Consider the following 14,405-nt stretch of genomic DNA (forward strand, 5'->3'; position numbering starts at 1 on the left):
CCGTGAGTCAACTGTAGATTTTATTTTTATTGCTTCGTGGCGGCCGGCTTTGCCTTGCGTGCGGAAAACCCGGAAATGTATTTCTAGCATGTGTGAAAGCGTCTTTGCATTTTTATAAACGGTGCCCTATAACTCATTAACAAAGGGCATTATTCAAAGTGTTATTTTTTTTTAATCATTTCTCCAAAACAACTTGATATAATTGAAGATGCAAGCTAATATAATTTTCTCGATAAAAAAAAGATAGGAAAAAACTGTTATAATTTACTACTACTATGACATACTTTTTGGGGGAGATTCGGAAAATTCTTTTGCTGCATTACTGAAAGAAGGTGGCCACCGGTGGAAATGTACCGAAAGTAAATGCAAACCGCCAAAAGAAAGTAGAACAACTACCAAAAAAAGAAAGTCAACACGATTAGTGAAGAGGGATTTTGAGTGAGTATAAATTGCAAGACTAGCCGAACTATGAAAAAAAAAAGTGATATTGATAGTCCGAAAAAGTCAAACATTTTACAATTCCGACGTGAAACTATTGCTATAGGACAATAAAAATTGATAGAGAATGGGTGATTTATTCAGGTCTTTACACACTTGGGACAATCAGTGCCTGACTACTTGCAATTGTCTAAAACGTTTATAAGTGCAGCCAGCCTGATTTATTAAATCTCACCCTATAAAATCCTGTTAGTTGAGTGAATCGTATTGCACACCCCTTTTATTTATTTTATACATACACACACACTCGCGCACACACACACACAAACGTATGAGGCTGCCTTAATACGTTAAATTTGATTATGAATAAAGTTTGTTGGTAGAAGATCCTTGTCGTTAATTTCTGGGATTGCTGCCATGTCTGAGTGGTGTCTATGAATAAATTCAACTAAGACTAGTTTAGCATTGATGAAATTGCAACAAGATTGTTTGTTATTGGATGTAGGACAAACACCGTACCTGATGTTGCCTTGAGAGAGTGCTTCTGTAAAAAATCCAAAGTCTGTGCCAAGGCCTTTTTGTTACAGTGAGTGGAGAGCTCCTCATTGCATTCAAAACACCTGTTAAAGAGGGAGTAGTCAGATAGAAAAACTCTTGGTGATCTTAAATTCAATAATCTTCAATTTAGTTTAAAAAAAAATATTAATAAAGATCAGTAAAACATGACTAAGGTGCCAAAAACTTTAATCAACTGCAACAAGGAAATATAGCCTATTTGTCATGCTGGTTGAAACAAATTTAATTTTGATCCTGTGTGTGCATTTATTTGGAAGGTTTCTCACCAGGCTTTCCAGGTGCTCAAGCTTATGGTGATGCAATGAGACTCGGGATGGAAAGCTCGGTGGTGCTTTACAGCATGTTCAACCCCTGAGTGGTTACAGCCCTGTAAAAAAAATAGAATTGCATGTTATTAAAGAAATAAAAAATGCATTACAGAAACAATACATGTAGTGGTAGTCTGACATTTTGCTTTCATTCCTTCTTTGCAGCAAGTCTCAAGCTGCAGTCCCCTTTCCCCACCCTACCTGACAACTCTCCCAATTCATGCTCGTGGAAAAATATGCATCACCGTGAGCATGTTCTTGTCCACATGATATGACGTTATCTATCTTGCACACCTTACAGTTCAATCTACGTCTAATCTGACCAGTCTCAAAGTCCTTCTGGTTACTTTAGGTAAACTCCAGGTGGGTTGACATTAGAATTTTTCTGGGGAGTTCCTTCCAAAGCCCCCAAATCCGGCCACTCAACCATACTGGCCTGCATGCCCGATTGCTGCACCGTTGGTTGACCTTTTGGAAAGTTCCACTCTATCCACAGAGCATATATTTGCAAAGCAGTGAGCATAAATTGTGAGTAGAAAATAAAGAAAATTTTAAGTTTTCATTCTTTAACAGTAAATGATTTGCGCGCTATTCATAACAACTAAACGCCATACTGAGATTCAGAAATACCATCGAAAACAGAGACTCCGTAATTATGTCTTTGAGACTATTATCACACTGCGGGTCGATTCCAATTTTTTTGCCCATATATGACATGCATCGGATATTTTCATGTTAATTGGAACAGTACTATTCCAATTTTTTTTAAATCCAACCCAAGCCTCTTATTTACGTGGACATACAGTAAATCAGATATGCATCCAATGTGACTGCAGCATGGACGTTCGTGTTGCCCTCATCCAACCTGTACGCCATGAAAAGACAACCAATTTCACAATTATGTAGCAATAAGAAGATCAATATATGGGGTGGTGGGAGAGGGGATGGGTCAGTTAGTTCAAGCACAAAATCCTGGAAATTGACACAAATGAATGCACGGCCATATTTACTTCCATAGACATTGAATCGTGTGACATTGTGTTTTTGTCCGCAAGTGAGTCACTTGATGGACAAATTCCAATCAATATGACAAGTATTACAAGTTTGTAATGTAAATGACTACAGAAAAAGACAAAATGAAAAAAAATCTGAAATGGGCATCATCCCTGCAGTGTGAACACAGCCAGAGTTTACAGCACATATTGGCTTTAATGCTGAGGTCTCCAGTGTGTCTGACGGACGTCTTACTTGGAAACCACACTTGAGGCAAACTAGGATGTCTTGAAATGCTGCTGGCTCGCTCTTGATCATGGTTCGTTCCTTCAAACATTCAGAACACACCAGCCACAAGCTGGACAACACAGACTTCTTCACCGAGCTTAAATCCACTGCCTTCGTTACATGCTGGCAAGTCAACCCTGTTTGAGAAACGCAGACATTAAAATACATTTTGCAAAACATATTTAAAAACAATAAATCACAAAATCATAGGAAATATCTAATATACTCTTGAATATAATCCGTTTTCTTTTACTTTTTTTGATGCCACCACAGAAGGCTACTCTGTAGAACCAGAAATAGTACTTACTGCAACAAAGCAGGGTTAATCAGTGCAATATGTTAAAAATAATTAATTGATTATAATGACCAGGCACTCCAGAGACCCAAAATACATAGCATAAAAATCCCATGAAAAAGACACATTTTATTTTCCCATAAAAAATGTTAGAGACCTTTACAGGTACCAAGATGTTAAAAAAGGCACACTTTCATTCCAGCATGATATTTAATGTCTAATGTTACATATTTATGTCATATAAACCACATTGTTTCCAAAAATTGCTCAAGTGTGCACCGTACCCAAGACTAGTCAAGAGAGCAGCTGCAACAATTGTTCATGCCATCCATGATGCCCAGTTAGAATCGGTTTTTAAAAATAGAAGAAAAAAACAGAGTGGTAAAATGTTGTAAACACGTGACTTACCACAGACTTCATCGGATGATTCGTCATCACGAGGTTTTCGTGGTTTATTTGTCCGCTTAGTCATGTTGGCGGCTGTCAAGGACAGGGGCTCCTTAAGACGCATTTGGAGCTCTGCAGGTTAAGATTGACGTGATGACACAGAAAAAGCACAGTGTTCAAAGTAAAAAAGCAACTAGCCTTATTCAATTCTAGTGTAATCACTTCAACATTAAGGTTCTATACGACCAGGTCGGAGGCCGCTAGTAGGATATTGCGGAGCCAACTGCACTTAACAGTGTAAAAGACATCTATACATCGTAAAAGCAGTGCTTTATCAAGATGTTGGAAACTTGACTGACTGACTGACCGAGTATCCATTCCACATACGTTTTGCAGGGGTCATCTGCTTGTGGTATTATTCTTCGGCAAAAGACAGACTATCCAAGCCATGCAGCCCGGCAGCTAATTTTATCAAGTTGAACATTTTTTGTTTTAATTTTTATAAGAATCATGTCTACAGTGACCAACATGATTTTTTTTTTCAAAAGGATAAGCGGTTCAGATCATGGAGGGATGGAAACAGAACTTAGTTTAACATTAGAAAGAAAAAAAACAACCCTATAAATTTTGAGAAAGCCGATGCTTCAAAACTGGATTCTTGAGAGCGAAAAAACATCTGTAATTTACATTTAAAACCAAATCACCCAGCCCCACTTGGCATGTCAGACAACAAAACAATGTGCAGAATTTGCGATTGGTATAATGTCACAGCAATTTATCTCTTCAGTTATTGGGCGTAATCCAGCGTTGTGTGTTTTTCATATAGGGGCTCATCATTCAAACCATTTAACATAAACGATGAATATTTCAATTAAATTCAACATTTACAAATTAAACTACCTAATGACGAACTCCCTAGTTAATCGATTATCACAGTTAGATGGTCAAGGTTTTCTCCAATTAAATATTACTTCCTGATAGTGTGTAAATAAATTCAATCTGTCAATTAAAAAAGGCCACTACTATTGTTTTGGAGACGATTGAGTGATCCTAATTAACACAGTTTGAATTAAAACATAGAACAAGCAACAGAAGAGTCAAACATGAATGAAGAAAAGGAAATCATAAGGAACTCACCTCTTTTTCTTTTAGTCCCAATTGACAGTGTGTGCAAAAGCTAGTGATGCTAACTCTCCCTGGCTAGCACGCAGGCTAGCCACAGGCTTCCGCCAGTAATAATACAATCAACGCAACAGTTTATTGTCCACAGACATGGAAACAATGGTATTGCAAACTAAAGCCGAATACATGGAATACTGTGTACATAAAACGCATCCACTGTCAACATTAAACAAATGCTGCCTGAGTTGGTAGCATCGACTAGCAATCAAAATAAACATGTGACGCAGTCGGAAGCAATATGGCAACAATCGGTTGTGTTGCGTTCTAGTCCATCGGGAAACTGGGGTTTCACTGTGACACTCTGATGGCGCTCTCATCATTCATAATTAAAGGGTTGTAGAATGAGCGGAGAGGGGAAAAAAAGAAGTAATAAAGGACTGCGCGTTTCATTCAAATGGCAACAAATCAGTGAATTCCAAGTTATGAGACGCATTTTTAGGAATGTACAGTGGCTGCTCTTATTATAATGAATTAACTTTTATACTTTCCCGTGTTGCAAATTAATTCAATGAATCACATTATTTAATATTATAAAGTGCAGTATTTAAACATATAGTATTATTTTTTTCGACAATGCAGTCAAATATATTAGGTTGAATAACAATCTCTTCTAGTATATCTTTTGTCCTTCACGCGACCCGTACTCTGCGCAAGTGCGCATGCTCAGACCGCCTACACTTGGCAGTGTTCGCGTTATATTTCAGAAGTTTTTTATTCCCAATTCGTGTTATTACAGACGCTCTTTGTCGCCCATGGCTCTCCGAATGAGTGTGAAATTTCACAGGGTCGCCCCACGACAATTGTGGAACAATAACGTCCTTCATTGTGCCTTTGTCCCAAGCAGCCGAATCCATCTGCCCCGACTTGTCAACACGCAACGTCTTTATACAAGTGAGTTTTCACTTTTGCGTTGTTAATAGTTCACCCAGTTTCGGTACATGTACACAACAAAACCCGACTATTTTGTCTCACACATTTCCAATATGTGGCACGTTGTTTGCTTGTCCTCCAGCTGCAGAGTTATGGCGTGGTTGCCGCAGATTCGGTTCGGTGCCACCGAGCACGGATGTGACTTACGAGCAGTTGAAGAAGCTCTTGGCTGGTGACAAGACTGTCCTTATTGATGTTAGAGAGCCATGGGAGCTCCGAGAGTACGGCTCCATCCCCGGCTCAATTAACGTCCCGTGTAAGTGTTTTACCATCATTGAAAGTATTTGTTGCACTACGCGGACCCTAGGCAATGTGGCGGCCGCGCTAGGCGACATATTTAAATGACGCCCCCCTCCATCAACAATTTACTGTGCATACTCTTACAAAGGAAGTTTAATTTTACCATTGCCTTTGACTTATAATGTCACGCAATTTACAATACAAACAGTAAGATTTACTCTATTTAATGACTGTTCTGCCAAAAAAATCATGGACGTAATTTGCTGTCACATCTAATTGGTCAAACCATAAGGAGCAACAACTTGACCCCGGTTTCTTACAATTTCTCTACTATTTACAAGTTATAATTGCCTTATAATATGTACTAAGTTTTACTAAAAATGTGATCATTTCAAATTTTGTTACTGATGATGGGATCAATTATTTTCATATACCATTTTAAGTCTAACTACCGCCATCATGAATTCATAACTTTACAGCAACTAACCCGGACATTCGAGAGTTTATTCAAAGCAGGCGATGCGCAGAGCATAAGCTGCTAACTTCAAATTAAAAACACCTTGCTCCTTTTTGCTTATTTAATTGTTTATAGCAATTTCATTTTACGCTGCTGTCCTTTTGATTTGAACTTAGAAGTTAAACAGAAAGCATTTTGATTCTTTTATCAAAGGCAAATTTGTAACCAATTTTTGCCACCTCCTTGATTCCACGGCACCCTGAGAATTTGCCGGTCTCTCCTATTGGGCAAGCCAGCCCTGACATGGATTTAATTATGTTTTTACCAAACCTTTCATTTGTGTTCACAAATTTGACATAGGGCCAAGTATGTATTGATAGCCAGAAGCACTTTGTCACAGAGTAAACATGACTCGTGTGTGACACAGTTAAACTTCTCTTACATAATAGTGTGTGGGAATCCAAAAAAATACAGAGGTGTAGCAATTATTACATGTATCATTACACAACAAGTAATTATATTTCTTATGCAAACCTGTCAAAATAACATCATGTTATTTTTTTAATAAAAGGCAAGTCCAACCTGAAATGTTCAATAATTCACTGTACTGGGGTTCCTCAGTTTTTGAAAGATTTTCACTCTGAAAATGGTGCGCTTGTCAGAGCTCAACTGAAATCTATTGCGAACCTTCGCTAATACATAAATAGTCATAATTACAGAAATTACTGGTATGAAAAAAACATATTTATAGTCCATACATATGAAACAGTCAATGTAAAAACAGTAAGTGTGGCAGTAACTGGGTGCGCCTTCTTTTGCCCTCAGGAAATCCAGTTTATTGTTTGCTGCTGGTAATCTCAAAACATCCTGCAGTATGTCGGGGCTGTCAGAGACCGACCCACTGTAATTTTTTTCTACCTGTCTGTGACCCAGCCACAATACATTCATTACCCACTTTCGGGGATCTCAAGATACCAGTTGCAAATCATTCAGACTGTCATCTGTATATTCACATCTTTCCAGTGGGCCAGGTGAACACAGCTCTGCAGCTAGACCCGGAAGAATTCAATGAGAAGTATGGCAGTGAGATGCCCCAGAAGGTAGACAACATTGTGTTCACCTGCCTGGCAGGCATCCGGAGCAAGAATGCATTTGACGTGGCCTCCGAACTGGGATACAAAGAGTAAGACTTGTTCGTTGGTTTTTAGGGGTGTCCCGATCCACATTTGTATCCGTCCGAGATCAACCAAAAAAAAGTATGGGATTTTATCCGTCCACATCCAAATTCTCCAATATTAACACTCGTAGACAGGCAGTCCATTCCAGAATTGTCTTCTGGTCTTGCATCTGGATTTGGACGTGATCAAAACATCCACTCCTGTAAAAGAACCAATGAATATGTCGGCAGGACTGGTGGGTTCTCCTCTGTCTGGTTGACTCTTTTAGCGGCAGAGGTCTACAGAGCTAATTGGCTAAGATGAGTTAGCTTTGCAAGCCTCCGCTGTAAAGCTTGTGCAGGTGATTTAGAACAAGGAAATCTCTCTGCTTGAGAATGTTGCATTTTATTAATCACTTAAACCTGACTACCTGCTCGCTTCAATGACATACTTGAAGCTAACCGCAGCACAAAGTGAATTTTTCATCGTCCAGTGTTATACAGGCGACAATAAACGACAATAAACTTTATTGCATGCTTATGACCATGGTGAGGTTATGTGCTTCAGAAAATTGATGAATGGATAGCAAAGACTGTGACGTTACTCTCATAATAGTCATACATTTTTCTTGGGATAAGGCCATGGCTCGTTGAAAGTGCAGCTATGGTGAGTGATATTTTGAATCATTTATGTTGGTCCTTGAAAACATCTTCAATTGAAAATGACCATCAGCACTCAAATGGGGTCCTGCCTGTACTTAAAAATATGAGTGCGTGTAGGTATCGGCAATGTGCATTGTTGCACTGTTAAGTAAATAATTATGTGAGTGATTTATTCTTTGAAACATTATACAGTGAAACACACACATGCACCGTCCCGCTGTATTGTTCAGAATTGACAGAATTTTAAAACTAGGAAAGTGAGCATAAATAGTTCAGAAATTGATATTCTGTAAACTGGCAGCTCTCTGAATGTAATTCAGTCATAAATGTTTCTAACTTTAGCGCTGGTGCAACCATGTGAAAAAGTTGTTCGCGCCAGTTTACAACCCTTACAAAAACAGCCTAAAGTCCTACTTTGATTTGTTTGACATTTATTTCATTCAAGTGCAATACATTCTCATGTTTGAGGTTGAATTCATGTCACTCAAATATTTAGAATAAATGGTTCATATTTGTTTTAATAGTGCAACTTGATCAAGTCTCTTCCAACAAGTCATACTAAAAAAAAAAATTAAAGCATATTTCATTCCTGCTGATATCGTATATCAGTATCGGACAGTACTCCAGGCCGCAATATCGGTTTTGTATCAGAAGTGAAAAAAGTTGTATTGAGACACCCCTAGTTGGTTAAAACATTGTATTTATCAATATCAGATCTCATTTGTGGGATTTTGCTGTCTGTTCTATGCTCACACTTCCCATTTTCAACCAGTTGTTTACGAATGCCAGCACAATGTGATTACTCTCGAAAGAAAGGAGAAAAAATCAACATGCATGTGTAACCCTTTCTATCCCCTATTTCAGTGTTCAGCATTACACCGGTGGATGGCAAGACTGGGCAAAACATGAACATCAAAACTGAAGGCTCAGAAGAAACACCAGCTTTTTTTCATAGTTTTTTTAGCGCCGACTGTGTTCTGTGATTTGTATACTGTGTGTAATAAGAGTACTTTTCTTTTGACTTTGTTTTATCATTTGTTCACTTTTTTCATCTGTGAATCCCAAAACATCAAATTTATTCACTAAACACACTTCATCTTATTTGCGTAATGATTGCCTTGCTAATTAATACTGCAATAATACTTGAAATAATTGTGAATTCTGTTTGATCTATTGTTATTGACATCTACCTGTGACATTTAAGACTGTTGATTATTAAATATTTATATATGATATGCAGAAGATGCCAATATTTTATTATTACACTGGTATTTAATTAATGCAAGGTATTTAAATGATGGTGTCCAATGAAATGATGAAATAAAATGCTATATTGAATATGGTGAACAATTCAATATTTTAAGTTGATTTCTCAATGTTGTTGTGCTGTAAAATGCAGCAGTCCTTACAATATGTGCAAACCGCTGAATTATTAAAGTTTAAATTTACAAAGCATTTTTTCCTCTTTCTTTTCTGTCCAAATACACTATGTGTGCGATAGTTTGTTTACTCCCAAGAAAAAAGAATACTTGGCTCTTATGAAACACTCTGTAAACTTTATGATAGGTTTAATGGTCACCAATCATTCATGGAATATCAGCAGATTCCTGTAGCACTTGTAAATGTTTGACCAAGAACCTTTTTTTCTGCACAATGAAACGCAATAAATGTAGTCCAATTTCATGATTTAATGAATGAGATTAATTTCGGGCCAATGCCAAAACAGATTATGCCAATGTTAGATGAAAGAAACTGATGTATACCTTTCCACATCCATCAGTGAATAGTCTCATTGTTTTTATTTTTTTTCTTCCATTTAATTATTTTTTTAATGTTTGTTCGCTGCTTTTTTTTTTGCATTACCTCATAGCAATGTGTCACACTCGGCTTCTCAGTGTGTAATGTATGCTGTCTTGCTGGCACTCAGACATTGTTACTGCTCCATAATCTGCTGGATGATTACCTGCACTTGTTCTTGAAATTGTCGCTGCCGGCTGCTTTAAATGGACGGCTCTCACTGAGGCCTCAAAGTGAAATGGAAAGGACTCAGTGACTGATTCCACTTCTCTCTATAGTTTGATGCTGCTGAAAGATCTGAAGTGCAGTGGCCCTCCCCTCCAAAACTATCGGATCAGGAAGACCAATACCGTCATTTTTGCTGTTGACTGAAATCATTTGGGGTTTGAAATCAAAAGATGACTCTGAGACGGGATTTCAGTTTTTTATTTCTAGGTATCGGATTTTGATACATACTGTGAAAGAAATGGTGTGTTGACTTAACTCAATTTTATCAAGTGGTTGCACAGAATAAAATCTGGATGGAGATTCATTTTTTTGATGCGATAAATGTGAGTAAATTCAACACAAATGTTTTTCAGTGTACCTTAAAAGTTTTAAACTTGTTTTGTTGCCATATCTGCGTGACCTTAAATTAATTACATTGATCTTGCAAAGTGTAAATTGTGCTGGTCGTCGGTGCTTAATTTTAGACCTTGGCTTTGTCTTTGATTAATGCATTTATAGTAGCCCAGTACAGTATAATGAGGAATGGGTTTAGAAATAATGATGAAGCCGAGCGATTGAAATTCAATTGTATCCTGTTGCTGTGTAACACAAACATTGTCCTTAGCTTGTACAACTACTGCTACCGTTTAATGAATGAATGAGTCCTGTAGAACAAAAAAAAAAAACGCATTCAGTGTGTACTAAGTAACAAAGAACAGATGTGTAAGAAAAAAATAGCAGCAGTTGATGCCATACTTGAGAGCTTTGAAGAAGGCCCCAAAAAGCAACTTCTTTTCAGAAATAACCTCAAGGGGGCAATAGGCAAGATATTGATGACAATGAATTCTTTGCAGACTGTTTGGAAACAAAAGTAAACCAAGTAACCCCAACAGAAGCAAACCACTCAGAATGTAACAAGGTGGAATTCACCGAAATATAGTCGAGAGAAGAGCCACAGAAAGGATCTTCTGATCCCAAACAAGTGTAGTAATGTTAAAGCTGTTGCATTGTTTCGTTGTGTGCACCTAAAGGCATTGGTCTAATTCATATATATCCATTTTTTGGAGGGGTACCCTTCTGATCTTTGATATTCTTGCCTAATGCTGACACAACTAATTGTTTTAAGCCAAGGGTCGCTATGAAGACTGTGTGCTGCATAATGTTTGATCAAGTAATGCTTTAGGTAACAATAGATAATCCCCCTTAGCAGCCCTGACCACTATTTTCTTCCCTCATATCACCGTGCCATGTCAACTGTAAAATGCAGACTGCATTCACCCACCCCCCATCTTCTGCCTCCTTATTTCCCCTCTGTAGTAGTTAATTCCATTTTCTTTTTCCTGCATTTCTGCATACTCTTGATTCTAATGTGCCAAAAACAGACCAGACTAATAAGTACTAATTTGTGTCAAATCTTGCCAGGGCTCTTTGTTCCTCCACCGCCCTCATCAGGTCACCCTCCAGCTTCTGCTTGGCATTCAATTAAAGTCCTCCGTCCCATCAGAGCAGATCACATCAGTTCTGCATCTGCTCTATACTCCCTGTTCTCAATGTCCTGGGCCTGGTCTTCGTGTCTGTCTAATGCCCAGTGCCGTTTCGTGTCAACCTTGGAAGTAGTGTGAACCTGGCGAAAACTTAGTGTTGATGGATACAAGCGCGGCTTATTCTACTTCCAGATGTACTACCAATCTGTAGAGAACATGGCCACTAATGGTCCCCCAGCAACCATTCTATTTTTGCAGCCAGTGACAGTAACAAGCAATTCATCCATAAAGCTGTTGCATTGCTGCAAAAGTTCAAGATTCCGCAGGTGTTTACTCACAAATCTGAGAAAGTTTAACACAAGAAGGTCAAGGCAGAAAAGTACTGGAACCGTGAGCCGAATTCCTTGAGTTTTGCTGGGGGGGTTTGACTTCAAGGTATGAAGATGAGTTGATAGAATAAAAATGTTTAACTTTTATTTTCAAGTAGTTTTGTAAGAATGTGACACAACTTTGAACATAACATTTGTAACGAAACACCAAATTCTCATGTAAGCAAAAATATTGTATCATAAAACACAAAATAGATATTCCTGGGGTGCTTATATTTTAAGTTACGGTACTCGTACACTGAAATGAATTGAAATGGCATGAATCCATTACAGTGCCCAACATAAAAAAAAAAATCCTATTCCATGCTTTTAATCGAGAAACATGTTGCTGCATTATGAAACATAAAAACATACTAAAACATAGCAATAAACTGGTTTTGCAAAGTAAAAAAGGTTTTGGTAACTATATTATATTATATATATTACACGGTCGAAAGCTGAAACAAAGCTGTATCGTTCCATCAAGCCATCCATTTTCTATTCGCCGATACTGCTTATCCTCACTAGAATTGTGGTTTAGCTTGAGCCTATCTCAGCTGACTTGGAGCAAGATATGTGGTATACCTTGGACTGGTGGCCAGCCAATCATCGGCCGCTTAATATTGACAAATAACCATTCGCACTCACATTCACACCCGAGGACAAATTAAAAGTCTTTGATTTACTGACTTAAAAAATCCAAAAGTAAAGTAAAAGACAGGAAATGATCATCTTAACATATTTACTGACAATGTATTATTATGTTACCTTCAAATTGTGTATATTTAATCTGTCAATGGGTTCTGCACCCATATCAGAATGGAAGAAGACCCCATTCAAATGTCATCACAATATGGTGGCTTGGTATTTTGTCAGGATTTCTCACCGGGAAACAGGCTTCTTTCTGGCAGGCAAATTGAAAGTAACCTCAACATATTTAGGTGTCTAGGGGTTCATCTGTTTTCAACTATGTTCACACCTATAGATGAAAGAACTTTCCTGCAATGCAGTTTTATTATGCATTTGCACAAAACACAAATGCATAAAAACTCAGAAAAGGTTGATCTACGTTTTGAATGTAATGTTTCACACTCACATACACTTCCAAATCTAATAGATGCCAATTTGCCACCTCCAGACATATTTTGAGGAGCTTGAGCACAGGGAAGCTGAATTTAAATTATTGGTCCATTCAAATGGTGGCTAAAGGTTGGAATTCTTTGGCATAAATAATAATCATGAATTAGGGTGAACGAAAAAAACCCCACAATAATCAGTGTGAAAATCCTTATTTGCAGAAAGTGATCTATTGACAATTTTTTATTTTTGCAATGCCAGACCGACTCTAGCAGCTAAAACACATCAGAAGATCAAAAGTTTGTCAAATTTCAGTATCATTTTTCAATTTATTTTAATGGATTAATAATAGCCAGGTCTGCTGTTCCACTTAACAGCTGTGATTGGCTGATGTCCAGAAACTCCAGCTCACTCATGACTCCAATGAGAATAAGCACGATAGAAACTGGAAGGCTGGAGGGATGGAATCCGTAACTACGCAACACAACAAAAACATAAGAACAAGCATTTTCGACCTGCAAATCAAACGCATGAAGTCTCTGGGTCCTCACATATTCTTTCCAAAATTGCAAATGAGATTTATTCAATGTTAAACAAAGCCATTTCTGCAAATCATTACTAAACTCAGATTGAATTATTGTTGCATCAGAATTCCAGAACAGGAAATTATCATGCACCTGAGATGCGATTTGAGACAGTTGCCTCTAAAATATTTTATTGGTAATTTGAGATATGAGTCTAATTTGTTCTTTGACCATACTCATAACACAAAACACTCCAGTCTCAAATCATCTCTCCCTGTTGAACTGAATGGAAATGGAAAACCGTGAGTGTATTTCTCAAAAGAATTCCCACAAATAGCAAATCATCATTTGCCTGCAAAAGCCATTTTCTTTCTCAAAATCCTCTCTCAGAAGTAAATATTTGCGTCACTGAACATATCAGTGCCATTAGAATGATAAGACTTTGTGTCAACTTGCTTAGTCATGTTGTCAATTTAGCTGGGTACTCTGAGGTTATATTCTGGTATCAACTTCTGCTTAAATGTCAATGACAAATTCTGTATTCTAATTGTAATTTAAGGTCCACCTTTATGTGTGCGGTAGATTGATTGCAAGAGACTGGGAAAGATTCACAGTTCATGTTTCAGGTTTGCACTGTAATTTTTTGATAAAGCATCCCACTGTGACACAGAAAGGAAAAGACAGCACTGCATACTACAAAGGGGAAAAATGAATAAATAAATAAAAAGTAGACATGAATGTTGCCCGGTCTGCCTTGCTAGTTAGAGGGGCAACTGGATATTTCCTGCTGTGAAATGCTTTGGCAATAAGAGGAGAGGCGCATGTTCAGCTGCTCTTGTCATCTGAGAAGGAAAATGCATTCTTCCTCTGTGCTCAAACGCTACTTTATGCCACCACTGCCACTGCGCCTCCTAGTGGATGGCTGTGGAATAGCTACATAAAAATGGAAAATGCTGAAGAACTATTCATTTAAACTAGGGAAAAAACATAAATAAAAAAATAAAAAATGGTTTCTGTTTTATCTGCTATAGTCTC

At 37.7% G+C, this 14,405-nt stretch overlaps 2 protein-coding genes across 4 annotated transcripts in view; one reads left to right on the forward strand and one right to left on the reverse strand.

The window, feature by feature from the left end:
• usp45 (ubiquitin specific peptidase 45) overlaps positions 1-4,752 on the reverse strand; it is a 31,123-nt gene extending 26,371 nt beyond the window's left edge. For all 3 annotated transcript variants that reach the window (XM_088307154.1, XM_088307153.1, XM_088307152.1), the window contains exons 1-5: positions 4,423-4,752; positions 3,307-3,417; positions 2,571-2,740; positions 1,281-1,381; positions 958-1,058 (exon numbers count right to left, since the gene is read on the reverse strand). In XM_088307154.1, the coding sequence (XP_088163280.1) occupies positions 958-1,058; positions 1,281-1,381; positions 2,571-2,740; positions 3,307-3,409 (475 nt within the window). In that variant the 5' untranslated portion in view covers positions 3,410-3,417; positions 4,423-4,752. The remainder of the gene's footprint in view (positions 1-957; positions 1,059-1,280; positions 1,382-2,570; positions 2,741-3,306; positions 3,418-4,422) is intronic.
• A 356-nt stretch (positions 4,753-5,108) lies between these two features.
• On the forward strand, positions 5,109-9,368 carry tstd3 (thiosulfate sulfurtransferase like domain containing 3). Its single transcript, XM_088306770.1, has 4 exons — positions 5,109-5,358; positions 5,480-5,653; positions 7,118-7,277; positions 8,778-9,368. Exons 1-4 carry the CDS (start codon positions 5,127-5,129, stop codon positions 8,833-8,835), a joined length of 624 nt encoding a protein of 207 aa, XP_088162896.1. The 5' UTR covers positions 5,109-5,126; the 3' UTR covers positions 8,836-9,368.
• Positions 9,369-14,405: the final 5,037 nt, after the last annotated feature.

This window comes from Idiotropiscis lumnitzeri, chromosome 10, assembly GCF_059441095.1.
Source record: "Idiotropiscis lumnitzeri isolate Australia: NSW breed Sydney's pygmy pipehorse chromosome 10, RoL_Ilum_1.0, whole genome shotgun sequence".
In the NCBI taxonomy this organism is placed as follows: Eukaryota; Metazoa; Chordata; class Actinopteri; order Syngnathiformes; family Syngnathidae; genus Idiotropiscis; species Idiotropiscis lumnitzeri.